Raw genomic sequence first — 26728 nt, 5'->3', positions numbered from 1 at the left:
GGAAAAAGACTGCGGAATAGAGAATGCGTCATTGAAACAACCAATCAACGCTATTCAGCGCTATTCGGAATAGCGCTGATTGGTTGCTTCAATGACGCATTCTCTATTCCGCAGTCTTTTTCCGCACCGTGTGATTTCACCCTTAGAGCACGTTCATACCTTGACAGAAAATCAGAAAGGGGAAAAGCAGCAGTCAATCAGAACTCGCGATGGTAATCAACAATTTCGGCTTTTTGTACTACTTACTACCAGCGCGAGTTGTGATTGGCCATTGCTTTTCCGCTTTCTGCTTTTCCGTCAAGGTGTGAACGCGCCCTTAAAGTTGATTTATAATAGGCCATAATCTGTTAACTTTTTCTGTAATCTATAAGAATCAATCTTAGTCGATTATTTTCCTCTCATTTGACTGTGATTGGTCAATTCTTACAGATTACAGAAAAAATTAATAGATTACGGCCTATTATAAACCTAGATTATAAACCAACCCTTACTTTCAGGCTTTCCTTCATTTCTTTCTCGTATTATTATAATATAATAACAATAATTTCTCATTGTGTTCTAAGTTAGGTATTAAACGTATCATGATAACATCGTTTATTTACGGATAAATGAAACGGAAAACGAGGTTCTTTTTTGAGTATATAAATTGACACCAGAAATTGAACGAAATTATATCGGCATTTTTGAATCCTTGCAAGTTATAGGCTGCGGTCCACTTGACGCTACAAACTCTTCGAAGGATTCTTTGATTAGTCAATTCGTAAAATTCTTTGTTTTGATTGGTCGCTCAAACGCTTCGAAGCGTTTGTAGCGTCAAGTGGACTGCCACTGCAGCCCATCACACGTCAAATTAGTGGAGTGTACTCTCTATACGCAATATTTCGTGTTGCAACAGGTGTTCAAAGTTTATTGACATACGTAGACGATATTCAATTTTAGCGCGAAATGAACTTGTTGAGACGTGGTGATGTTTAAATCACGATAATTCCTGAAAGCTACCTTTAGATACATTATTATATCTTGATAGTTATTCAGTTTAACTCTCCTCAGCTTCAATCTTGAATCGATGTATATCAAGTATGCATAAACATACAGATTCTGTCAGTGCAAATGCACAGTGTATTCCACCAAATTCGAAAGACGAGAAAAATAATGTTTTAACTGCTTATCATACTCTAATATTTTCAAAAAAAGACAAGGACTGCTTCGATGTCGCAAATATTGAACGCAAATCTCTTGCTGTGAAGTATATGACAACAAAGTTAGCGTAAGTAATAAAAAAATAAAAACACGTATATTACGATCAGAATGAAAGCTATCGATTAAGCTATACATAAAGATCAATCCGTTCAGCCGTTATTGAGATCCGATAATCTCGGTCCCCCGCAACTCGTCTCGCGTAAAGGAGATACTACCAGTGTCTCCAGATACATACATACATCTATAATTTTCTATTACATTAAATTTATCATTTTTGTTTTCTTATTATTGTACAGCGATTCAGAAGATACAGCAGCCGTGCTGCTTCGAAAGGGTCTTGAAGATTATCACAGCCTGATGAAGGATAAAAACGGAGTAAACAATTACTGGAAACAGATTAAATCTCAACTATCGGACACAAAAAACGATCCATTGAAGTGGAAGTCAGAATTAAAAGATGTGGACGCTACATTAAATTTTATAAAACCTTTGACTTGTCAGAAGCTCAATACTCTACCTTGTATAGGAAGATCTTATAGTGATAGGGATATAGAGAAACTAATGAATAACTCAAAGAAGAAAGATATAGAAAGAAATAGAAAAATCTGTTCACAGTTACAAGCAGCTTCTAGTCAGAATTCAAGTCAAAAACGTTCATTGAAGCCTAATAACACACATAGTGAACAAAATATATCTACGTATTTCACAAACATTCCTAGAAATTTTAATAAGCATGTAAGTTCCTCCAAACAGAATGTTCCCAAAGTACAAACAAATAGTCAATCTTCCTATCAGAATTTGGACAGATTTGTGCAAAAAGTGCCTCCTAAGTTAAGCAATAATAATATGAATGGTAAAAGCTCGTACAGACCAATAAATCCTCATGTGCTACAATTAAAACCAGCTGCTCCTCCACAGACTATCAGTGAGAACGCCAGTACACAAAAAATCGATTTCGACTCCTTTAGAAGCGCCAGGGACGAATTGTACATCCAAGAGATGAAGAAGAACAAGTCAGCGCCAAAGAAGACTTTAGGTGGTCGAGGGGCGGTTAATTCTCAATTCATCTGTCCTTTTAAACGCGATAACGAAGAGTCGACGCAGAGTTACAATACGCCGCAAGGTAAAGCGAACGAAGAAATGGAGGATGAAAGACTGAAGAACATTGATCCAAATATGATCGAATTGATAAAAAATGAGATCATGGATTCAGGTAAAACGATAACGTGGGATGACATCGCAGGGCTCGAGTACATAAAAAAAATCATCAAGGAGGTAGTAGTGTTCCCCATGTTAAGACCGGACATCTTCACGGGTCTCCGTCGTCCGCCCAAGGGGATTTTGCTGTTTGGCCCACCCGGAACAGGAAAGACCCTCATCGGCAAATGCATAGCTTCGCAGAGCAAGTCTACATTTTTTTCGATTTCAGCGAGCTCCCTGACTTCCAAGTGGATCGGCGATGGCGAGAAGATGGTACGCGCGTTATTCGCAGTGGCCAAGGTTCACCAGCCATCCGTCGTCTTCATCGATGAGATCGATTCGTTATTGACGCAGCGTTCGGAGACGGAGCACGAGTCCTCCAGGAGGCTGAAAACGGAATTTCTGGTGCAGCTAGACGGCGCAGCAACATCTGAGGAAGATCGTATTCTAATCGTTGGTGCAACCAATCGACCGCAAGAGCTGGACGAGGCGGCGAGAAGACGTCTCGTTAAGAGATTGTATGTTCCTTTGCCAGAGCTCGAAGCGCGCAAACAGATAATAAATAATTTATTGAAGTCGGTGAATCATGATCTTAATGACGAGGATATTATGAAAATCGCGGAGAAATCGGTGGGATATTCCGGCGCCGATATGACTAATCTCTGCAAGGAAGCGAGTATGGAACCGATCCGGAGCATTTCCTTCAGTCAACTTGAAGATATAAGAATGGAGGAAGTGAGACACATAACGAATAGTGATTTTGAACAGGCGTTAATCAACGTGCGACCCAGTGTGTCTCAGTCGGATTTAAAGATTTACATCGAATGGGATCGTATTTATGGTTCTGGTACTGCTCAGAGTTATCAAACCTAATGTAATATATATGCAAATAACTTAATTCATGTATTTTTTATCTTAATAATATGTTATAAATTATCGAAAAGAAATTCTCTTGCGTTTTATTTTTGTAACTTCAAGTTTTCTAATAAATACATTATTTTGTGCAAACGTAAATTCTCTTTTTAGTAAGAATTTTAATTCGTTATTAATTATAATATTATATCATAATTAAAATATTAGCTATTAATTAAATATTTGTCAAGGCAAACGGTCTGCCTTGTAACAATCTGCAATTATGATTTATAGCAAATTCAGTCACTTGTATTCACACAAATACATCATTATAAAATCTTTTATATTATTGTGTAATTTTAAAAGTGGTACATGTAGTAATATTATATTATAAATTGTATTTTCTTTGTGTATTTTATAATTATTTTATAGATTTATTAATAGCCGGAATCAGACTACGCATTGAAGATTGAGATTGAAGATTGAAGATTAAAATTTGACCAGTGACGACAAAGAAATTTTAGCTCCTATTGTTTTGATTGGTCAAATTTCAATCTTTTAATCTTCCATCTCAATGGTCGCGTTCAGCAGACTCAACTGTTGTGGAGCGGATCCGTGAGCGCTCGCTGCTATTGGTGTATTCTTTTAGATTATCCAATAGCAGCGAGAGCTCACTGATCCGCTCCGCAACAGTTGAGTTTGCTGAACGCACCCAATATTCAATGCGTAGTCTGATTCCGGCCTTAGAATGTGCTCTAATGCGCATGCGCGAGTTTGTCCCTTCATCTGGCATCACTGCTTGCGGGCTGCGGCGAGATCCAGATAGCCAGTTCATCCAGTCCAACCAAGTCTAACTTAGGTTAAGTAGAGCCAACCAGCTAGAGCAAGTTAGAGCGTTTACTCCATATTTCCAGCCTCTTTCATTCGAATTATTCAGATTTGATTCTTTTCGGGTGTGGACGATGTAGAGGGTCCATTCTCGCATAACATAAACCAGAGGTAAACAGTCACATATATTTTGCTTGAGATTTCAGACGATTCGCGTAGAGCTAATCTATCGTCGCTGATATTTTCCTAATAGAAATCGCAAAATTCGCGAGAGCTTCGAAAGACGAGTGGGATCTGACCAAGTAAGAATGTTCAATCAAAGCAACTCGCTGAGGACAGGAACATCGAATACGTCGAATCCAATGCAAGACTTCGAGGTTGTCTCGCCGCCGGACGACTCGGTCTCGAGCCTAGCGTTCAGTCCGGCATCCATATCACAAAACTTTCTAGTGGCCGGCTCGTGGGACTGTAATGTTCGTTGCTGGGAGGTAGAGCAATCGGGCAAGACTGTACCAAAATCCATGCAGAGTATGGCAGCACCTGTCTTGGCTGTGTGCTGGAGTGATGTAAGTTCTGTGACAATTATACAATTAGATTAATTGAATATATTATTATTAAGATTTGAGATAGATGGGATATTCTTAACATTTATATACCTGCAGTTTATGACTACATTTACATGGCACCCTTAGGGCCACTGTCACCAAGCTCAGTTAACTTAACTGGCCAGTTAGTCCATCGGAATTAACCAATCGCATTTGTCATTTTGTTTGAAGCAAACTGGCCAATTAAGTTAACTGAACTTGGTGACAGTGGCCCTTAATCAGGTTTAATAACACCTGTAGTTATGAAACTGGCCAATCACAGTCGTTCCATTCTTCCGAGGAACAGCTATGATTGGACAATTTCATAACTACAGATGTTATTAAACCCGATTAAGCGTGCCGTGTAAAGGTCATAGATCAGGAATCATATTCTCAAAAAATATCACATACAAAAATGTATAAAGTATTATAGTATACGTTATGTATATTGATTGCTTTTCATTTACATTAAAATTTAAAGTCATTTACATTTGTGATGTTGTGATTCAATTGAATGCATATTCCTTTTCATTCTGACAAGTGAGATTCAACTGAGTTTTTCCTATAATCTCCATCTATAATCTCCAAGTTTAAGATTGCGTGTTTTTTTTACTAATACCTGTTTCTATCAATATAGTTTAATTTTAATCTTGGTCCAATTAACTCTTCATCTTTCTTTAGTTCTAAGTATTATAAAAGGATGAAGAGTAAGTTAAACCAAGATTAAAGTTGATCTACATTGGTAGAAACGGCATAAGTCTTTTAACTCATGTTAAAAATGAGGTTACAAACCTATCATTGTGATAACTGCCATTAAAGTAAGTTTTAATGTTATCTGAGTGTAAAATACTCATATATAACTTTGGACTTAATATCACTTGTGCGAAAAGGAAAAGCAACTATTATAGATCTTTTTATTATCTTTGTATGCAATATTTTTCAAGATTTTATTTTACTTTATTTTTCTTCTGTTTATCTCCAATGTGAAATGAAAAAGAAGAAACATGATTTATGCAAGAAGTTCAGCTGAAGAAACAAATCTTATATGTGGTGAACATGACTATCCAGATAGCATGGACATTCTCACAATATTGTAGCTATGTTACAAAGTTGATACAATATTGCTGAAATGTTTTGTATTATCTGGATAACTAAGTGATACCGTTAAATATTACACATTTATAATAAGTTATCTAATAATTGTTAGGATGGAACCAAAGTATTTATGGCGGGCTGCGACAAAACGGCAAAGTGCTGGGATTTGGCTACAAATCAAAGTGTACAAGTAGCAGCTCATGATGCGCCTATTAGAACATGTCACTGGATAAAGGCATCTACATATTCCTGTCTAATGACTGGTTCCTGGGATAAGACACTAAGGGTAATATTCAATTTTCAATTTTATTTTATTTTTATGTTATATTTTACAAGTTATCAAATTTTTGTTTGTTTATTAGTCCATCAGTTTTCTTATAGCGAATTCGATCATTTGTCTTAATTGTATTATACTATAGATTGGTACATATTAAAGCTGCTATACATGAAGTTAACAAAGTTAAATGTATTGACTATAAAAAGAAAGCAGCCTAAAGCTGCCTTTAATGTGTACTAATTCAGTGTAGTATGAGTGATGGAATTCATAATTAAATATTAGTCACTATTATTAAAATATTTTTTAATATTACTTAATTCTTTTATCACAATGTAAAATTTCCAGTTTTGGGATCTGCGCAGTCCTAAACCCGCACTGATCATCAATCTGCCTGAAAGATGCTATTGTTCGGATGTTGTAAGTATGCACAAACCATATAATAAAATACATTACGCTGACGTGCAGCATTATTGATATTAATAATATCACAGGACTATCCTATGGCGGTTGTGGGAACAGCTGGGCGTGGTTTAATAGTTTATCATCTAGAGACCAGTCCGCGTGAATATAAACCCGTCGAATTGAGTCTAAAGTATCAGTACCGTTGTGTGGCGATCTTTAGAGACAAGAAAAAAGTGCCGACCGGTTTTGCAATAGGAAGCACGGAAGGACGCGTTGCGATTCATCATCTGAATCTCAGTACAAAGGAGAACTTTACGTTTAAGTGCCACAGGACCAATGGCTCGGCTAATGGATATCAAGATATCTACGCGGTTTGTAGACTTTCCATTAAAATGAAATTAAATTAAGATTGTGTTAAGCCATTAATCAGATTAAGATTGAGATTGGATTTAACCAATTAGAACAAAGAAAATGTATAGATCCATTCTCTTTTCAGCTGAACTTATTTTATATTACTATTTATATTACTATTTATATTTTATAGAACTATCCTCTTTTTCTCCATGTTTTTGGGAGAGAAAATGTGAACGTACAAGAAATCTAAAAAGAATAAATCTAATATCAAGTTAGTGAACTCTGCTTTAATCAAATTTCAATCCATTCTCAATTCTAATTTGTAGTCTGATACGGGCTTTATGTTTTTTATCTCTTTATTGTTAGACAAATGCAATAATTCATCAATTCGCGGACAGGTAAATGATATAGCATTCCACCCGGTACATGGCACCGTAGTGACCGTAGGCGGCGATGGTACTTTTGGATTTTGGGACAAAGATGCACGTACTAAGCTGAAATCTTCCGACACGATGGAGCAACCCATCACACGTTGCTGTTTCAATCACAATGGGCAGATATTCGCATACGCTGTTTCTTATGATTGGTCGAAGGTATCGCTATCGTTTGAAGTATAATAATCCTTGAAAGGTCTGTATGTAACGTTATTAATTTACAAATGTTTCAGGGCCATGAATACTATAATCCGGCGAAGAAAAATCAGATCTTCCTGCGACCGTGTTATGAAGAACTAAAACCGAAGGCTACACCTTAAGCTAATAACATTCGAGCAAAACAGTGTGTGAATCTAGGTGTAATTGGTTCATGTATTTTCATTCGAAAACTATACTATTGATACTTTCTTTTTACTTACAATTGTTAATATGCGTATAATATAAAATACAGTTAAAATAATAGTTATTGGTTTTTTGTATATTATTATGACATAAAGAATTGGTACTGTGAAGCATGTTTTATCATAATGTCATTTATGTGTATTATTTGTTAGTATTTTCATTATCTTTGTACAAGAACCTAAACGCGACGATGAATTCCAAGATGGTAATTTAATGACACAACTTGCAAAGCAAGCTAATATTTAAATAATCCTTTCTATAAAATATACTTTCAATAAAATTGCATGTGCACGCTTTTTTACGTTCAATATCATTTCCTCTCTGTAGTTTAATAATGCGTTACATTTGAATGACAGTAACCATATATTTATATGGTTACTGATACTTTAACAATTCTGAACATCGTTAAGAGTTTATAAGAAGCTGATATAATTATTATTAATTAGGTGATATAATTATTATTATTATTTAGTTAATGCTATCATATTTAGCTGTGATTTATTCCTGTGTGTGTGTGTGTGTGTGTGTGTGTGTGTGACAAAGTCGAATTTAAATTATTTTTTTTACTAAAAAATAGAATAAAAAAAGCGAAAAAAAGAACTAAATAAATATAAGAGATGATTATATCTAATAGAAATTTTTTCTTTATCGGCTGTTGATATGATTTCGTTATCTCTAGTGTCTATCTATTGAGTTATGCTTTCTAGCGATAATTCCTTTGTCGACATGTAGATCACAAATCGATTAAAAGCTACACAGGGCTGCGTTCGGAAATATCATCCAAGTGCCCTCGTGTATCATCTTAAGGTGCAGCCACAATAGAAGGAATAAGGAATTAGGAATAAGGAATAACGATTTCAACTTATCAGAAATCGGATACATCAAAATACACGGTTTCTGATAGGTTGAAATCGTTATTCCTTATTCCTAATTTCTTATTCCTTCTATTGTGGCTGCACCCTTATCTTTATTTAACATTGGGTGAACAACAAGGATAAAACAATACACGGAGGCACTCGGGTGATGTTTTCGAACGCAGCCCAGGTTGACAGGACATAGAAATATAAACAATATGGCCGACGTATGAGATGTATCGGCACGCAAAAGCGACACTGCTTAATAAATCAATATTTAAGCTATGTACATTATAATGCCATATAGACCTATCATTTAAATGCGCGGATCGACTAATTTCTCTATGCGAGACATATTCTCCGCGTTACGATGTCGTCGGAGAAGGTAGGTTATGTAGCACCGACAACTGTATTTTATATGAAATTATTTAATAAAATGTCAATGTTAACGATACAAAAAAATTAACATATAAAAAGGGAAAAATATATTCTACTTTGACTATCAAATTTATATCTTTGTTCGTCTCATTCTCTTCTGCTACGCAAATTTTATACTGATTTCCCACTACTTGTATATGGGGTCTATTTTTTATTCCTGCAGTAGACTATAACTTTTTTCTCAACCTAACCAAGTATCAAGCACATGCTCTTATTTCAGTTTAAGTTACAAAAGTATAGTTCAACTAATTCAACTATAAAAAAAAGCAGACCTATAGAGAAACGTTTATTTAATTTTATGCATTTAATGACAGGTCCTTTATCGACTAGACCAACCCCATGGCAGCGGCAATGTTTATATTTCTTGGCGTCCTGGCAATAGCACACATTTGGCCACAACAGGTTGCGATTCCACCGTTGCTGTTTTCGATAGACAAGGAGACATTCAGGAACGGATACAAATTTCCGGATTATGTACTGGCTTTGGCTGGGACTCAGATGGGGATCTATTAGCAATAATATCGCAGAATTCGTCAACTATAATTTTATGGGACGCCACGACTGGGAAAAAGGCCCAGATAGACGCGGGTGTGAGAGATGGGCTTACTTGTATGATGTGGGCAAAGAAGAGTTGTCTATTGGCTATAGGGACACAGAAGGGAAATTTAGTGCTTTACGATCACATAAATGCCAAGTATGATATCAGCCATAATAAGACAAACAAATTACAAATAATGTTTCCTAGCAAGAGACACAATTTAACATGGTAATCATTTCATTTTTGCTTAACATTAGCAACAAGGATGTAATGATTCATTGTAAGCATATAATAGAATCTAAAGTTTATTATACTATGCCACTATAGTATTTAGATATTTTATAAAGCAGCCTTTAATTTATACTAATCCAGTGTAGTATGAATGACTGAATTCATCATTACTCTAACTTATATTGTGTCTCATTTTATAATCTTAATTAAAGTTACAGAATGAGACAGTTAAAGTGAAATAGTATGTATACACAGGAATAGTATACATACTTTTCTCTCTTAGAATTTTAACAATCATAAAATCATTCATGGCCAGACTCTGTTATATGGTTTCTAATTTACTGTATTACACTGTATTATCTATATCTCTTGCTGGAAAGCATCCACAATGTGTAAAATATTTTGAATTTGTCTCATTTAATTGTTTTGTTATGCAGACGGATACCTATTTTGGGAAAACATAGAAAGCGCATTTCATGTGGCGCATGGTCGGTAGATGGTCTTCTTGCCTTGGCAAGTGAGGACAAGGTTTTAACTATCAGTACGAGCGAAGGAGACACCCGTCGAGAGATAACTCTTCAAGGCGATCCATCTCATATACAATTTAGCGAGATGAAAATGGATCACAGAATAGGCGGTGAAAACACGGTATATGATTTTGCAACACTCGCTATAAAAAATATCTATAAAATATTTATATAAAGCTGTTACTTTTATATATCCAAAAATGTGTTTAGGTATCCCTTATCGTTAGTAAAACGACATTGTTCTTGTACAATATTCTGGATCCAGAAAATCCTATTGAATTGGCATTTCAGAAACGTTATGGATTAATTGTAACTTACAAGTGGTAATTATTTGCTAATATTAACAAATAATTTTAATAAGCTCTGATTTATTATATCAATTATGATGCACATGCATTTCCACTTTATAGGTATGGCGATGGTTACATATTGGTAGGATTCGAGGCTGGTTTCTTTATAGCGATATCGACACATATAAAGGAAGTTGGTCAAGAATTGTTTCAAATCAAAAATCACAGAGATTCTCTGTCGGATATTGCGCTGAGCCAAGCGGTTGGAAAAGTGGCTACTTGCGGCGACAGTACGCTGAAAGTACACAGTTTGCAGAATCTGGAAGAAACCGAGATGTTAATCACAGTGACCAACGAGAATGGAATTAGCAATATCGAATGGTCAACGGATGGAACGATGCTGGCAGTTGTAACTTACGTCGGCAATATTTTAATTTATTTGATAGAGATTCCAAAATTAACCAGCATCTGCGGCAACAGAATAGCATTATTAACGAGTCTGATGGAAGTGGCTGTACATCTTTATACTTTAGACAAGGTATCTTCGTCAACGCATAATAATAGAGTAGACATTTTTTTATCAAGACAAATTATATTTTCAGGACAAACCGAGTCCGCAAATAATCAATACTATAATAGAACCGGCAATATTAGCAGTGGGACCAATACATTTAGCAGTAGGATTAAATAATAGAGCGCTCTTTTGGGATTTATCTATAAACCATTACGATCAAATACATTTTGAAAGGGATTATTTGGCTACGATAGATAGTATGCGCTTGAACGAGACATATGTATCAGCGCTATTCGATGGGAAATTACAGTTACATTCGGTAATTAAGAATTTTTTATTAATAGTAAAAATTTCAAAAACAAAGCTTGTTAATTCTGCTTTATGCACAGATTAAATCCGATCAGGCTCTAATAAATAGCGGGAAGGATACAAAGATGTTTCCAGATTCAAATTCTTCCAACAGTAGAATAACGTGTCATGCACTTTGTTCTGATTTTCTGGTTTACGGTAATGATGTAAGTTAGAATCATGAGATAATTTTGAATAATGTTATAGGTTGGAAGACTTTATACGTCCGTTTTAAATTTTTAGATGGGTCACATTATATATTTTTGCTTGGAAACGTTTCATCAATGTACCGAATTTATACATAACAATGGAATAAAGGAGCTATACCTGGACGCGAATGGAGTACAATTGTGTTTCATTGACAATAAGTTGGATGCTTATGTGTTTGATCCGATAAACGAAGCGGCCATTGCTGTACCTGATTGTCCTGATAACATTCATGATATTCTCTGGGATCAGAACATATTTGAACGTGCTATATTCGTAGTGTATAACAAAAGCATTATTGTAACGTACATTTTTGTAAAATATTTCGTTGAAGGTAAGTAGACCTGAATGAGCGTTATGCATTATTACTACGAAGTCTCACATACCTGATTATGTCATGAACAGGTACTAAAGTGATAAAAATAAATACGACCAAGTTGCCATCGGACTCAGTGCCTTTACTAATGTACTCTGGCGAAGTAACGCTGAGTACAATGGGTAGTAAATTAATACAATTAACGTTAGCATCCCACGAAGAAGTAGGGAATATCGTGGAATCGAAAAAAATTAATGAGATTTTAGAGAATCAAATTTTGTGCAGACGGTAAGCTTTACATAATTCAATTTGCAAGTAGGGAAATGTGTATAAAATATTTAAAAGAATGCTTTCGAATTATTTTTTAGATTTCAGCAAGCATGGAGTACTTGCGAAAAATTGAACGACAAAGATACATGGCTAAAACTGGGACAAAGCGCTATTGCAAATTTAAATGTCGAATTTGGTAAGTGTAATATTATATTTTATTGTTATATAATTATAATGTTATATAATTAATATTATATAATTATTAATTTTATATATTACAATATGTTAATTGAATTGATTGTACGTCATAGCTATTCGCGTATATCGACAAATGGAAGATGCAGCAATGGTGTGGACATTACAAACTATGGAGAATATAGATGAATCGGCTTTGTTATGTGGTCACGCATGTATATTACTAGGAGATTATAATGAAGCCGAAAAGTATTTTCTGCAATCTTCCGAGCCTGTACAGGCTTTGTATCTGAGGAGAGATTTAATGCAGTGGGAACAAGCATTAAGTTTGGCACAAAAATTAAAACCCGATGAGATCCCTTTTATCGCCAGAGAGTATGCCCAACAATTGGAGTTCACGTAAGATTTTTTAAATTAATACCATTAAGTATACCATACTTCATTAAAAATAAAATCAGATTATGGTGATATGTGGTGATACTACGTAATGATTACAAATTATTATTAGTCAGTTATTTATCTTTAACAAAATATTTCATAAAAATGTGTATAACAATCTTGTCATATTACAAATAATTACTAAATATATCTCTTTGTGCAGAGGAAACTATCCAAAAGCTTTAACAAATTACGAACGCGGTCTAGTCGACTATAATACGTCCACTTTGGCTGTGCAAAATCCTCATCATCGAACCCAATGTTTAGCGGGAATAGCGAGAATGTCTATAAGATGCGGTGATAGCAGAAAAGGCGTTGGAATAGCTATGGATAACGAAAGCTCGAGGCTGCTACGGAAAGAATGTGCGGAGATTTTAGAATCAATGAAGCAATTCAGTGAAGCTGCGCAATTATATGAAAAGTCAGAATACTTCGACAAAGCTGCCTCTGCATACATAAAATTAAAAAATTGGCACAAAGTGGGACAGCTCCTACCGCAAATATCATCGGCAAAAATTAACATACAATATGCTAAAGCCAAAGAATCTGAGGGTAAATATGAAGAAGCTGCCAAAGCATACGAAACCGCCAAGGATTATGATAACATAATCAGAATTAATTTGGAACATTTAAATAATCCAGGTAAATATATTTTATGTTCTCGTTTTGTTGTCTCACAAGATATATTAGTAATATTCGAATGACACACATGCTTAATTATTTTATTCCATAGCTCGTAGTGTTGAAGTTGTTCAACAAACTAAAAGCATAGAAGGTGCAAAAATGATTGCAAAGTATTTCCAAAAGATGAATGACTACAATTCAGCTATCAAATTCCTAATTCTATCAAACTGTCACGATGAAGCCTTTCAATTGGCCAATCAGCACGGCAAAATGGAATTGTATGGAGAAATCTTGGTAAACACGATCGATGACACTAATGTCCGGAAAGAAGATTTTAGAAGCCTCGCAATGCATTTCGAGTCTCAGAAAAATAATCTTTTAGCTGGAAAATACTATTTCCACGCTAAAGAATATCAGAAGGTAAATTTACAATATCTATATAGTTTATTTATACACATAGTATCGACGTTTTGAGGGGTTTCTTTTTTTAGGCTTTACGACATTTATTAAAAGCTGCTCAACTAGTTCCAGACGACGATAGAGCGATTACTTACGCCATAGATGCTATCGCATCTTCTAAGGATGATAAATTAGCTAATCAATTGATAGATTTCTTGTTAGGTGGCGATGGAGTACCAAAGGTTATTATATTTATATGTAGATGTTGCTTAAAACACAAGAAGTATCGAGTGATCATTATATTGACCATTTCTATTTTTTAGATTAATATTATATTTTTGTACAAAGATAAAATTCTGAAATTTTTTTAACTTTTCAATAATTATATCTTTTATACTGATAAAATATTTAGTTTTTCACTACTTTCTTTGTTTTCATAATAATATTATTCGCTTAGTTTTTTTAGTGAGTAAGGAACATTACTTCTAGTGTTGTATAACGAATTCTAATATGTTCGTATCTTCTATTTAGGATCCGAAATATTTATTCCGATTGTACATGGCTAGAAAACAATACAAAGAAGCGGCTAAAACGGCGATTATAATTGCAAACGAGGAACAGGTTAATGGTATGTATTTATGCCCATACCGAAAACACGTAGCGCTGCAATTGTGGATTTTTTATTGCAGGAAACTACAGAAACGCTCACGACGTTCTGTTCGGCATGTACCAAGAATTGAAGAGAAATAAAATTACTACACCGTTGGAAATGCAGACCAATTTAAGACTCCTTCATTCCTACATTCTGGTGAGATTGCACGTGAAAAGGAGTGATCATTTACGAGGCGCCCGAATGCTTATAAGGGTCGCCAACAATATATCAAAATTTCCTTCACGTTAGTATGACAGGAACCGCTGTCCGCGGTAATTAATGCAAATGAAAGTGCTTGGGAAATGCTCGATTTATGGTACAATGAACACATTATATTTCAGATATAGTACCGATATTAACTTCGACCGTAATAGAATGCCATCGGGCGGGCTTGAAAAACGCGGCTTTCAATTTTGCCGCGATGCTGATGCGCCCCGAGTATCGAGGACAGGTCGATGCGAAGTATAGCAAAAAGATCGAGGCAATCGTTAGGAAACCGCCGAGAACGAAGGATATCGAGAACGAGGATGAGCCTCTTACCCCGTGTCCATACTGCAAGAGCAGACTTCCCGAGACTGAAGTAACCTGTGATAAGTGTAAAAACACCATACCTTTTTGCATCGCAACGGTAAGACTCTTTTAATTGTCACTTACTAACGAAAATAAAAGGACACCAGCGAAATTTCTATCATTATTGTTTGCAGGGACGACACATTATAGAGGATGATTTTACAGTATGTCCCCAGTGTGATTTCCCAGCCATTAGAAGTGAATTTCTAAGGTAAATATTCTGAACAAAATTTTTCTCAGAATTTTTATATGCGTTAAAACATTTTTCAGAGAAATACTACATCTTTTCGAGAAAGTCTTTTCTTAGAATATATATATATTTCTAAAAAATAAATACTTTTTAAACTTTTTCAAATTTTATAAAAAATTAGAGAAATCTAAAAAAATCTTAGAACATTTTAGATGATTATGAAGAATTTACTTATATATATGAAGAATTTTAAAAAGTATTTAGAAGAGAAATTTTTTAAAAAGTTATAAAATTATTCTGAAAAATTATGAAATTTGTATAAAAATTTTGAAAAAAATTTTCACCAAGATATCACAAAAGAATGTAAATACTCTATTTAAGATTATCTATTACAATATAATTTGTTACATCTAGAATTGTGGAATCCGAGGAGACTTGTCCGATGTGCTCGGAGAGAGTTAATTTGGAAGCCGTATCGTCTGTCACTGATATCCGTCCATACCTCGACTACCAGGAGGAGAAAATGATTATAAAAGCTTAAACATGTAAAAGATTATAAAAGTTTAAATATAAACTTTTTACATATCTAAGAGTACATAAATGTACGAGAGGCAGCTATAGCTCACACAAATTAGGGGTGCAATAGAGAGACAGAGTTTATAGAGACATTTGCATATGTGCTGCATGAATCAGAGGTACCTTATTATTATCGTGTTACCTCGGGCAAACGCAACGTAATTAGAAGATAGCGGTGCCTTTATCTACAAACAATAGCAGTAGTAAAGGCTATTCCTATTGACTTGGAAGCGATTGACAAAGCGTCAGTATTCTCGATACAACAGTGCCGTCCACTATAAGTACAATTTATTTGAATATAAGTAGATTATATATATGTATAAAAAGACTTATTGTCATTTGCTATGCGAACTGCGTTTTAATGTAGATGATTGCCATAAATAAAATAACTGATTCTAATACATGATATATCGAACAAATATGTGTAAACAAAATATTAGGTTTGTTCTTTGCAGTTATTTTTCACTTGAAATAAGATAGATACGAATGGATACTGCAGGAAAAAAAAGGAAAGACGAAAGGAACTCGTAAAGAATGACCCAATTTTGTTTGTTTATATTTTTATAACCGAAAACTATTTTTATAGTCGAATTAAATTATGATGTACACTTTCTGTACTCAAAATAAAATAGGTATTTGTTTGAAATTTGGCGAAGAGGCGAAAAGAAAAGTCTTGCAGTGCAGTAATAAGAAAAACTTCTCATTCTGAGAAGAATTAAAGAAAGAGATTGTTTAGGGTATAATTTCTACTGATGTGTGTGTGTGTGTAGATAAACTTTAATTCTCTTACTCAATTTAGCTTTTTATTTTTTTCTAGTTCTAAAAATTAGAACTATAAAAATTCTGATGCTTAAGACATTTGTAATGTCTAATATTTTTTTTAACTATGAAAACCATTCAAAATACCGTTTTTAAACGCGCGCACGCCAAAGTATTTAGATGATTTTATAACAAATGTATATTTAATACATTAATATAACGTCCATTTAATGTTTTCATATACCATACTTAGACAACAAAAAGTGTCTTCTAAAATCAGGTCATAAGACGTTTTTTGTGTCTAAAAGACGACTTAAAAACGTCTTATGTCATAATTTTAGACTTTGTATTGTTTGAGGTATAGAAATATTAGAAACGTTTTAGCTAAACGTTTGTTAAACATAAATAGTCTGCTTAGATAGATTCGATAGACATTGATAAGAATGAATAATATCTCGAATAAAATTGACAATTGCGACGTCAATCCAAGCAGAACACAAATCATAACTGACGCCAAAATGATTATTAAAAGTCACTTTCAATCATTTATGATTCATTTTAATGTTATTTTGATGTTTTCATGATTTAATTGTTTTGCTAGGAAATGATTGTGATTACTGCTCACAAAGCATGAAATATTTTACAAATATTTCCAAAATATTTTATTACAAGATTTGAAATATTTGAGAAATTTTTCATGAAATATTTTTAAAATACAAGTATATCTAGGAAATTAGAGTTTTGAAATATATTTTTGTTCTTACAATATTTGTACAATATTTCTAAAATATTTTTATGAAATGTTTTAGTGTAATATTTTAAAACATTTTACAAATGTTTACAAGATATTTCTGTAATATTTCTGTAATATTTTATTGAAATATTTTTCAAAAAATGATTCATATAAAATATTTCATGCTGTGTATAGAGATACGATCTACAGAAAGTATAGGTATAGAATTTTAGAATGGATAAAGTTGCCGTTTTGCGAGTTGTTTTTTGCGTAGTGTGTCCGATGAATACAAAAATTTGTAATTTTCTAAATTGTATTTATTCAAAATTTTCACATAAAAAAATGTAATCATATATTTATTCAAAATTTTCAAAAAATATTTATTCACAAAAAAGCTATGAATATTTAACGAGTATTCATATTCATTCAAACAAAATATAAACTGAGAAAGAAAGCTCCAATAAGCAATCGTTATCCCTTAACTATAACCGGCACTTTGATGACTTTAAGTAAAAAAAATGAATTTTATTTATTTTTGTCATTGAAATATTCAAATTTTATGAAGGAAACTTAGAAATTTTGAAAAATATTTTAGAAAGCAATACATTTTTTATTTATAATAATATCTACAATATTTAATAGAGCGCCATACATATTCTGATATAATTCCGGTTACATCACAGTAATGTTATAAACACTATACGATATCTTGGGCGCGTCGGTCATTATGGTCTGTGGACATTAAATTTCGAGATATATATATTATTTATTCCCAATAAAAGTGCTTTGTTTAACCTATAGATTAAACAAGAACGCCCATCGTATAGGTCACAGACTAAGCGCACAGTGTAATCGTGTAGCCATTGTTTTTATAGATTTCTGTTTTCTCTTGCAGGCTTTGCAAGCATGTGCAGATAATACAGAGTAAAAATGAATACGAAATGAAAATATTCGTAATCATATTCAAAAAATATTCATTCAAATGGAATGAAAAAGTATTTATTCGTTTCTTGACGAATAAAAAAAAATTAAATGTATTCAAATAAGTATTTTCATTCATTTTTTATTCATTTATTCGAAATATTAGGTGTATTCACCAGACACTAGTTTTGCGTTACGTAAAGTAAAAAAAAGAGTAAAAGTAACGAGGATGCTGTTATAATCATAATAGTTTCATTCGGTCCCGTGACCGTCATAATTGCGGTGGGGCTAACCTAATCGCGACGGCGCAGATGTATGCATGGGGGATATCTAGAGCACGTGACTTTGCGTAGCATGACTTTGAAGAATCGACGCGCATAATTATATACGTTTTTCTTCTCGTAAATTACTGGATATATCTAGGCATCTAACGATACATGAGATCCTGCTCGAAACGAAACCCACGCGTAATAACAATGCGGGAAAACGATCCTCGTATAATTTTATTATGAAATTTTATATAACAAAATTTCACGATAAAATTGATAATTTATCTCGTTTCAAGTACAAATATTTTTAAAGATTTCAAAAGCAACGCCAATGAGTCTACTTTTTAGTATGTCGCAGCCCGTATGACAGACTTATTGATTTTTATAAAAATTAGTTTTCTAATTAGACCATAAATAAAACTTATTAAATTAATTTATGAAATATAAATTAGTTTGTCGATTAATTCTTTGACTTATTAATTAGTTATATTTCACTAATTTTTTAATCAGTTCTCAGCCGAGGTTCGTAATCGTCTTTTCTCCTGTCGCGACATAACTGTTTCTCGCTCGACAAGGAGAGAGGATCGGCATTCTAGGCTTCGTGGAAAAGCAAACAAGTACAACTGCACAGAAGTATAGATTATATATACTTTATATGTTGATACAATTAACCCAGTCGATACCAACTAAAAATAACATCAATTCCCTGGCGGAAATAAAAATCGAAACATAAGTCGAATGTCAAATATAATTATATAATTAAGAGACAGAGTATAAAAGAAGCATAAACGAAACTTAAACGTTCTTTTATTTTTCGTTGTCTCAATTTTCACCTTTTAGAAATTTAATTTACTTTTCTGTTACTTTTTTCCTACATTCGACTTACGCTTCGATTTTTATTTTCGCCAGAGTACAACATTCAACAATATAACTATTATGTAACACCATATTTTGTATTACATATAGTTATATTATATTTATACCTATTTCTACCAATGTAGATTAACTTTAATCTCAGTTCAATTTACTTTTCATTTTTTAAATAATATATTGTACTCATGTATCCGCAGTTCCACCGATGTAAATTAATTTTAATTTCAATTCAATTTAGTCTTTATATTTTTCTTTTTATAAGTAAAACAATGAAGATCAAATTGAACCGAGATTGAAGTTAATCTATATTGATGGAAACGGGTATTATTATATCGTTGAATGCGAAATTATAACATAGATGTTTCAGTTTGTCAACTGGAAACGTTCGAAGTTCCTTTAAACTTTAAATGGAAAAAAATTTCGGCAAAATGTCGAAATAAATGCCCAAAAAGCTGAATTATGGAGATTCGTCGTTTCATGTCATAATCTCTTATGTATACGTTGACATTAGTTACGTCAACGAGGATGCAAAGTCTCAGTTTTTTGCTACACTATGCCATATATTATTAGCATCATGATACACATATATTGATGCACTTAGCATTAATAATTAATAACAGTGATTCTCGATGCAGGAATTCGCGAAATGCTTGCGACCGCGAGCTACACGGTTTATCAGAATTGAAAATTCTGTAGTCTTGAAAAAAAGAATAAATGAAGGTAAAAAGAGACGAAGAGAAGAAATTAATTGGAACTGATTAAAAAATTAGTGAAATATAACTAATTAATAAGTCAAAGAATTAATCGACAAATTAATTTCATAAATTAATTTATAAGCTTTATTTATGGTCTAATTAGAAAACTAATTTTTATAAAAATCAATAAGTCTGTCATACGGGCTGCGACATACTAAAAAGTAGACTCATTGGCGTTGCTTTTGAAATCTTTAAAAATATTTGTACTTGAAACGAGATAAATTTTATATTTTAACGTTGAAAAGAGAAAAAGAAAATTCCAAGTGCAAGAACCCAAGCAGAACAACAAGTCACAAAAAATGACGTTAAATGAATCGTAAATGATTGAAAAGTGACTTTTAGTATTTTGAAGTACATTATCACATCATTTTGCTGTCACGATGACTTGTGTTCTGCTTAGGAAGTGCGAGAGCAACGTGAACAAATCTTATCAGCCTTTTTTGCCCTCGCGATCGTCCTTCGGACTTGAATTAACTCAGAACCGTATCAGAGCCCATGAACGATTTCATCAAAATCCCACTGCAGAAAGGTACATACATATAATTTCTCCTTATATATGTGTATAATAGTATACTATCCTAAGCAGAACAAGTCACGATAACGTCAAAATGACATCGAAAATGATTGAAAAATGACTTTTAATGATCATTTTGGAGTCATTTCGATATCATAATGACTTGTTCTGCTTGGGATTTCACTTTAACTTATATTGTCTTACCTTATTATCTTAATTCAAATTATAGAGTATAATTAGAAACAGTGTAAGTTAGAATAATGAGATAGTATATACACAGAGAAAAATTATATACACACACATATACTCTAAAGTCTTTGGAGTAGAATCTCACACTAAAGAGTGAAAATTGAGTCAGTCTTGAAAAAGAGTCGCTCAATTTTCAATCTTTAAGAGTAAGTAGATTTCATTCTTCAGAGTGACAATTCATTCTAAAAGTTTAGAAATCTTTTTCTCTTTCGTAAGATTTTGACAAAATCGCTTATGACCCTGATATAAGGTCTGTTCTTTTCAGCTAAAGTTCTTGCCTTTTCTCTCCATGTTGAAGTGGAAAGATGAACCGTGCAAGAAATTTAGCTAAAAGAATTAACGATTGCCTATAATCTTGAGGACGTACGGCCCTGCAACGCACCACCGCGGTACGGCCACGTAGAAGGCGAGCAAAGGAGACTCTCGTCTCTGCGCCGCAGGCCGCTCGTACCGCATACGTCCACATGGGCGGAGGGAAAGGAGAGAAACGGGAAGGCGGGAGGGGCAAGGGAACTACGTAACGCGTACCGGTACGCATCGTTCGTGTCGTACGATTATCGTCGTGCGCGCCGAGTTCGAGTCAGTTCGAATCATCGTCATTCTCTTAAGCGAGCGGCGCTTAGTCGGCCGACATTAGTTCGCGGGTTCCCGACGATCGTCTCCGTTTTCCCGTTACCCCGCTTCCCTGTGTTCTCTCTCTCTCTCTCTCTCTCTCTGTTGCACTAGTCGGCAAGCGCGCGTCGCACGTATACGCATCGTCGTGCGTGCACGCACGCACGCACCGCGCACGCATAGAAGCAGAAGTTCGGGAACGCGCACGCCGGCACGCCGCGTTTCGATCTCTCTTTCCCGGCGCGGCGTTGATCGTAACCTCTCGTCTTCCTCGGCGACACACTCCTCTGCACTCCTCGCCCACTGATAGACCCAGATCGGTCAGTCAGTTTGATTTTGGTCAAGATGGCCGAGTCCACGGCCCCGGAACAGCAGCAGCAACAACAATCGCAGTTCCTGTCGAACTTTATCGGCGAGATCGTCAAGAGCCCAGTGAACCTCGCCCTCGTGGGCGTGATCGCTATTCTGGTCTATAAGATCGTCAAGAGCCGCACCCAGCCCGATGAGCCTGTGCAGGAAGTGAAGAAGCTACCGAAGCTACGCCGTGACTTCGCGATCGAGGAGCTGACCAAGTACGATGGCAAGGGCCCGGACGGCCGGATACTCGTCGCCGTCAACGGCAGCGTGTACGACGTCACCAGAGGCGCGAGGTTCTACGGCCCTGGTGAGTCGTCGTCGGGGCACTCCGCATCAGCGGATCAATTCTCCCTCACCCGCCGATCTCTATCGCGCTTGTTGGCGATCGAACGATGTTTTTTTCCCCTCTCCTTCCTCCTGATCATGATTTAGTTCTCCGTCTCTTCCTCTTCCCTTCTCTCTCATTCTCATTTTTTTTTAATCTGTATTTCTTTTTCTCTCGGACTTCATCAGTCGGGTTTTTTTTATTAGTCTCGAAGGAGTGTCCGATGATATCATACTCTGCACGAGCAAAAATAAAATCGCGAAAGTCTCGCGGTCGTCACGACCAATTGTGCCTCTCCAATTGCGCCGCGATACTAAGCTAATATGATAGCGGTTTATCACGTTCCGTGACGTATAGCCTAGCGAGAAGGTCTCGCATCTAAGTATGTAGCACGGACGGATGCACGAAGCCTGTTCTTTTCACGGTTCATCTTTCTACACTATGAGGAAAAAGGAAGAAAGGTGAACGTGAAAGAGTTGAGCTGAAAGAACACGCCTACGGTTGGCGAAACTAAAGAACTAGGAAATTGTTTTCGGAATCTATAAGCTCAGCGAAGTCATAAAGTAGATAAGCGATTGCAGCTGAGATCATTTGAATTAGCACACGAAGGAATGTCGCACATTTGTTCACCTTGTTTTACGTCCTCTTTGATTTCTAATAAAGATAAGGCTGCGTTCAGCAGAAAAGCAGCTTGGCTACAATTATAAAGTTCTTCGGTGATATGTGATAGATCCTTGGTTCGTCATTGGATTTAAATGTATAAACTAATAGCTGCATTCAGCAGAGAAAACAGCTTTATAACTATTGTAAAATTCTTTAATATGATTACTTTGTACATTTAGATCCATAAAGAATCAAAGGTAAGAATCAATAAAGAATTTAATTACATTTATAAAACTGCTTTTCTTTGCTGAACGCAGCCATTGGTCACATTCAGCAGAACATTCATTTTGCAATTTTTGGTAGTTTTCTTCATTAGATAGAATATATTCCTCTTGATGCAAAAGTATAATCCAATTGGAACGAAGAAAACTTTTACTAGTTGTAAAATAAGTAGTCTATTAAACAGTCCATCATATTAATTGTTGAATTTTACAATACTTGCGAAACTGCTTTTTCTGCTGAACGCAGCTAATGTGTAAAGATCCAATCGATTATGTGCCTTTAGTCGAAAGGGATTGTACGTGATGTGCGCAAACATCCTTTGAAAGTCTTGTGATGAATATACATTTTGTATAGATGGACCTTATAAAGAAGAAAAATTTATTTACTTAAGTTTTCATGCACATTTCAAGTTATGCGTTTTGAATAAGCGATAATAGTTCTTTCAACAGAAAAAGAAATGAGAGACGAAGCTACTTCGCAACAATGCACTGATTATTCTAATTTATACATGTAAAAAATGAGTATGGAATTCTATTTTAAAGTTAGTTATTGTTAGTTATTGTTAAAAGACAAACTCTTGATTTCAATTTTCAATCAAACAAATTTAAATCCACACAAATCCATCTATACATTCTACTTAATGTCTACACAAAACTCCACAGACTAAATATTGCTATTCCTATAGGTGGACCCTATGAAGCATTTGGTGGTCGAGATGCCAGTAGAGCACTCGCGAGGTTTGAAGTGGTCGCTGCAACGGATAAATATGACGATCTAAGTGACCTGAACACTACAGAAATGAATTCTATCAAGGAGTGGGAAGAACAATTCAAAGGTAAACAAATTAGTGCTTATTGAATAAGCAATAGTTCTTCTAACAGTAAATAAATACCAATAAGTACCAATAAATGAGAGCTACTTTGCAACACTGCGCTAATATATTTACATAATTTATATATGTAAGAAATAAATAAATAGAAACTTGATCTTAATATTAATTCTTGTTAATAGAACATTTTCTTTTGGAAGTATTATGTATGTAGAGCACACATTCTAACATGATGTAGGCTGCGTTTGGTTCGAACTCCTTCAGCACTTTCGGCACTTTCATTCTTGTTGTATATTTAATGAACGATAAAGACAGAATGATGATAATAAGCGGATGAGCATTCAAACCAAATATAACCGTATAGTGCAACATCTTATTGATAGGATATAGACTTTAAACTCTATGTAAATATTCTTTCTAGTGTGATATTTTCTTTACTCGTATGAGATAACATATTCTATTTTTAAGCCAATATGAAAGCTTTAACTCTCATGAATAATAAATGAGAGCATGGTTCAAGGCTTTTTTTATTGCGTGCATCCGTTTTAGTTTACAGACGTGATGTTTAAAATAAATATAGATACACGTAAATAAATTATTTAGAAGAACAATAACATTATAAATATGTTTGCTTTAATTACAGAGAGATATGATTACGTCGGAAAATTATTAAAGCCTGGCGAAGCACCAACAAATTACTCCGACGAAGAGGACGAGGGTAGCCAACGGGAGACTGAAACAAAATCGGAAAGCTATGATGCAGAAAAAAAAGTGGATCGTAACGAGGCCGCCGAAAAATCAAAGAGCGATTGACCGCATGATCGTACGTTGGAGGCAGAACTGTTACAGGAGCACACTACGCACACGCTGTTGTTACAGAAATCTTTGAAATTGTCGCTCATGAATATATTTCTGGACGTTCGGCCGAATATTTTATTACTTGGTAACGGTAACCGGATAAAGAGGCGAAATGCCGGCTTTTAATATCGCCATTACCATTGGAAATACATAAAACACATTTCCGAAAAAGCTGGTGGTTATACTATGTGAAGACTTTATTTGAGCGTCCAGTTCGCCGATTAGCGTGCTGACGCTCGTGTCTTTTAATGTTTTTATATATGTACAAAAGATTTTCTACCAAAAAACGCTAAGCCGAATCAGTGGTAACAACATATATATTCCATTGTAGATTCTTGTTAAATTACTTGTATTTCGCTGTACAACACGCGATGACGGTACGCGCCTGTACCCGCACGAGTACGGCGATACGATAAAGCTGACGTTGCATTTGAAATTTAGTTTTAAGTCTGCTTTATGGAGCTTAAGTCCTCTCACGTTCATGCAGAATCGCGAATTAAAAAAGAACCACCGAATTGGGGGAGAGAAGGATCACACAGAGATATGCACTTCGGAATAATAAGCTTGCGAATGATCCAAATAGCGCTCGTTAATTTTGACCAAGCGCTAAAGATATAGTTATATGAATGTTATACTTTTAATATGTAATTGTATCAGATATGTAATTATTATCAAAATGATGGAAAATATGGTATACCGATTCAGAGGTCTTTCTCTCGCTCGCGATTGTCTCAATGAGGCAAATGCATTTTTTTCTCGTGTAAGTTTTAATTACTGAAGTAGTACCGGAAAACTGAGCATAACGCGTGCGTTTCTAACAGTTTGTTTTACACGTATGAAAATAACAAATGTATGAAATTTTTTGTGGTGGATTTGAGCATTGTAAAGTTTTGTTACAAAGTTCAATAGAACCGGTATTCACATATAATCCTTTTTTTTTTTTTTCCAGATCATCTTGAGTAATGTCTTGTGAGATGCTGATCAATATAATTCTGTTTAATTTATAACATTTTCAAAATAACATTTTCAAACGATCTTTTAAAAATGAGCTATGAATACACTGGTCTACGATGTTACATTCGCAAATATTCGCGTACTTCCGCGTAGCGTTGTCTCTTTGACACTGCAGCGCATCTATTAATACTGTTCAATTGCTTTATTCACCAACAAAATATGGTTTTGGTAAATAGTTATATCTGAAAATAAGTTTATGAATAAAGATTAATATTAGAGTTACGTAAAATATACATACATATATCTATATTTCTACATACAAGTGAAAAGTTTGCATGCACTTCCTGTGTATAATTTAAAACTACGTCGGTATAAGTCAAATTGTATTTTACATCTTGTTAGTATTTAAAATGACAAGAAAATTATTGTATATCACGCGTTGTGCTAGTTACTTGAAAAAATGGTGTATATAACTTAACATGGTTAGATAGTACTGATTGTGGCAAATAAAGTTTTATTATTGTTTATATTAATCCAACGGCGAGTGCACGTTCAGTTTGATCGTCATGTACACGAAGAATATATGGATACTTTTATTCTCTAATTAATTATTTGGGAAGAATTTTTCCTCTCCATTCTCGAGAAGCAGCGATCATTCTCAATATTATATGAGTATATTACATTACTTAACGGATGTAATGTAGCTTACAGAGACAACAAAAGTAAATAAATTTATGTGACTTTAGAGGTAACGTTAAAAATGAAAGCAGTCTGATTAAGGTCCGAAAAAAGGTCCTTATTTCAAGCATTCGAAGTAAATTTTAACTTAGAAATATCAATAGATTTGTTCTTAGTTGAGTTTTTTGTATTTTATTTCTTTTTTACATTCTATTATGCGATTATTTTGTTTTGAAAACAATTACATTTTATTACTAATAATTGGCAAATTTTGATTATGCTGTTTTTTCGGCGCCGTAGGAACAAATAACGTTAAGGGGCTCCGCACAATAAAAGGAACAGAGAATAAGAA

The 26728-nt window shown here is 34.4% G+C and overlaps 4 protein-coding genes across 5 annotated transcripts; all 4 read left to right on the top strand.

Annotated features, from left to right (window-relative positions):
• Positions 1-930: 930 nt before the first annotated feature.
• On the top strand, positions 931-3273 carry LOC108721425 (fidgetin-like protein 1). Its single transcript, XM_018445970.1, has 2 exons — positions 931-1267; positions 1497-3273. The coding sequence occupies exons 1-2, from the start codon at positions 1080-1082 to the stop codon at positions 3271-3273; spliced, it is 1965 nt and encodes a 654-aa protein (XP_018301472.1). The 5' UTR covers positions 931-1079.
• A 757-nt stretch (positions 3274-4030) lies between these two features.
• Positions 4031-7915, top strand: Rae1 (ribonucleic acid export 1). Of its 2 annotated transcripts, XM_018445967.1 has the most exons (7): positions 4031-4251; positions 4334-4646; positions 5872-6045; positions 6382-6453; positions 6528-6809; positions 7191-7385; positions 7460-7546. In XM_018445967.1, exons 2-7 carry the CDS (start codon positions 4389-4391, stop codon positions 7544-7546), a joined length of 1068 nt encoding a protein of 355 aa, XP_018301469.1. In that variant the 5' UTR covers positions 4031-4251; positions 4334-4388. The 2 variants fall into 2 exon arrangements, with proteins under 2 accessions (XP_018301469.1, XP_018301470.1); XM_018445968.1 differs by lacking the exon at positions 4031-4251 and having other exon boundaries at positions 4389-4646; positions 7460-7915.
• An 800-nt stretch (positions 7916-8715) lies between these two features.
• On the top strand, positions 8716-16075 carry Oseg6 (intraflagellar transport protein Oseg6). The gene is made up of 19 exons (XM_018445960.1): positions 8716-8867; positions 9235-9614; positions 10127-10337; positions 10427-10539; positions 10627-11044; positions 11109-11339; positions 11410-11535; positions 11612-11909; positions 11981-12179; positions 12260-12357; positions 12473-12755; positions 12958-13436; positions 13528-13838; positions 13910-14059; positions 14349-14445; positions 14507-14713; positions 14811-15097; positions 15174-15250; positions 15644-16075. Exons 1-19 carry the CDS (start codon positions 8853-8855, stop codon positions 15768-15770), a joined length of 4107 nt encoding a protein of 1368 aa, XP_018301462.1. The 5' UTR covers positions 8716-8852; the 3' UTR covers positions 15771-16075.
• A 5277-nt stretch (positions 16076-21352) lies between these two features.
• Positions 21353-26306, top strand: MSBP (membrane steroid binding protein). Its single transcript, XM_018445985.1, has 3 exons — positions 21353-22154; positions 23743-23892; positions 24530-26306. The coding sequence occupies exons 1-3, from the start codon at positions 21836-21838 to the stop codon at positions 24697-24699; spliced, it is 639 nt and encodes a 212-aa protein (XP_018301487.1). The 5' UTR covers positions 21353-21835; the 3' UTR covers positions 24700-26306.
• The last annotated feature ends 422 nt before the right edge of the window (positions 26307-26728 follow it).

Source organism: Mycetomoellerius zeteki, unplaced genomic scaffold, assembly GCF_001594055.1.
Source record: "Mycetomoellerius zeteki isolate Tzet28-1 unplaced genomic scaffold, Tzet1.0 scaffold172, whole genome shotgun sequence".
Lineage (NCBI taxonomy): Eukaryota > Metazoa > Arthropoda > Insecta > Hymenoptera > Formicidae > Mycetomoellerius > Mycetomoellerius zeteki.
This window is presented reverse-complemented; position numbering and strand designations above follow the sequence as displayed.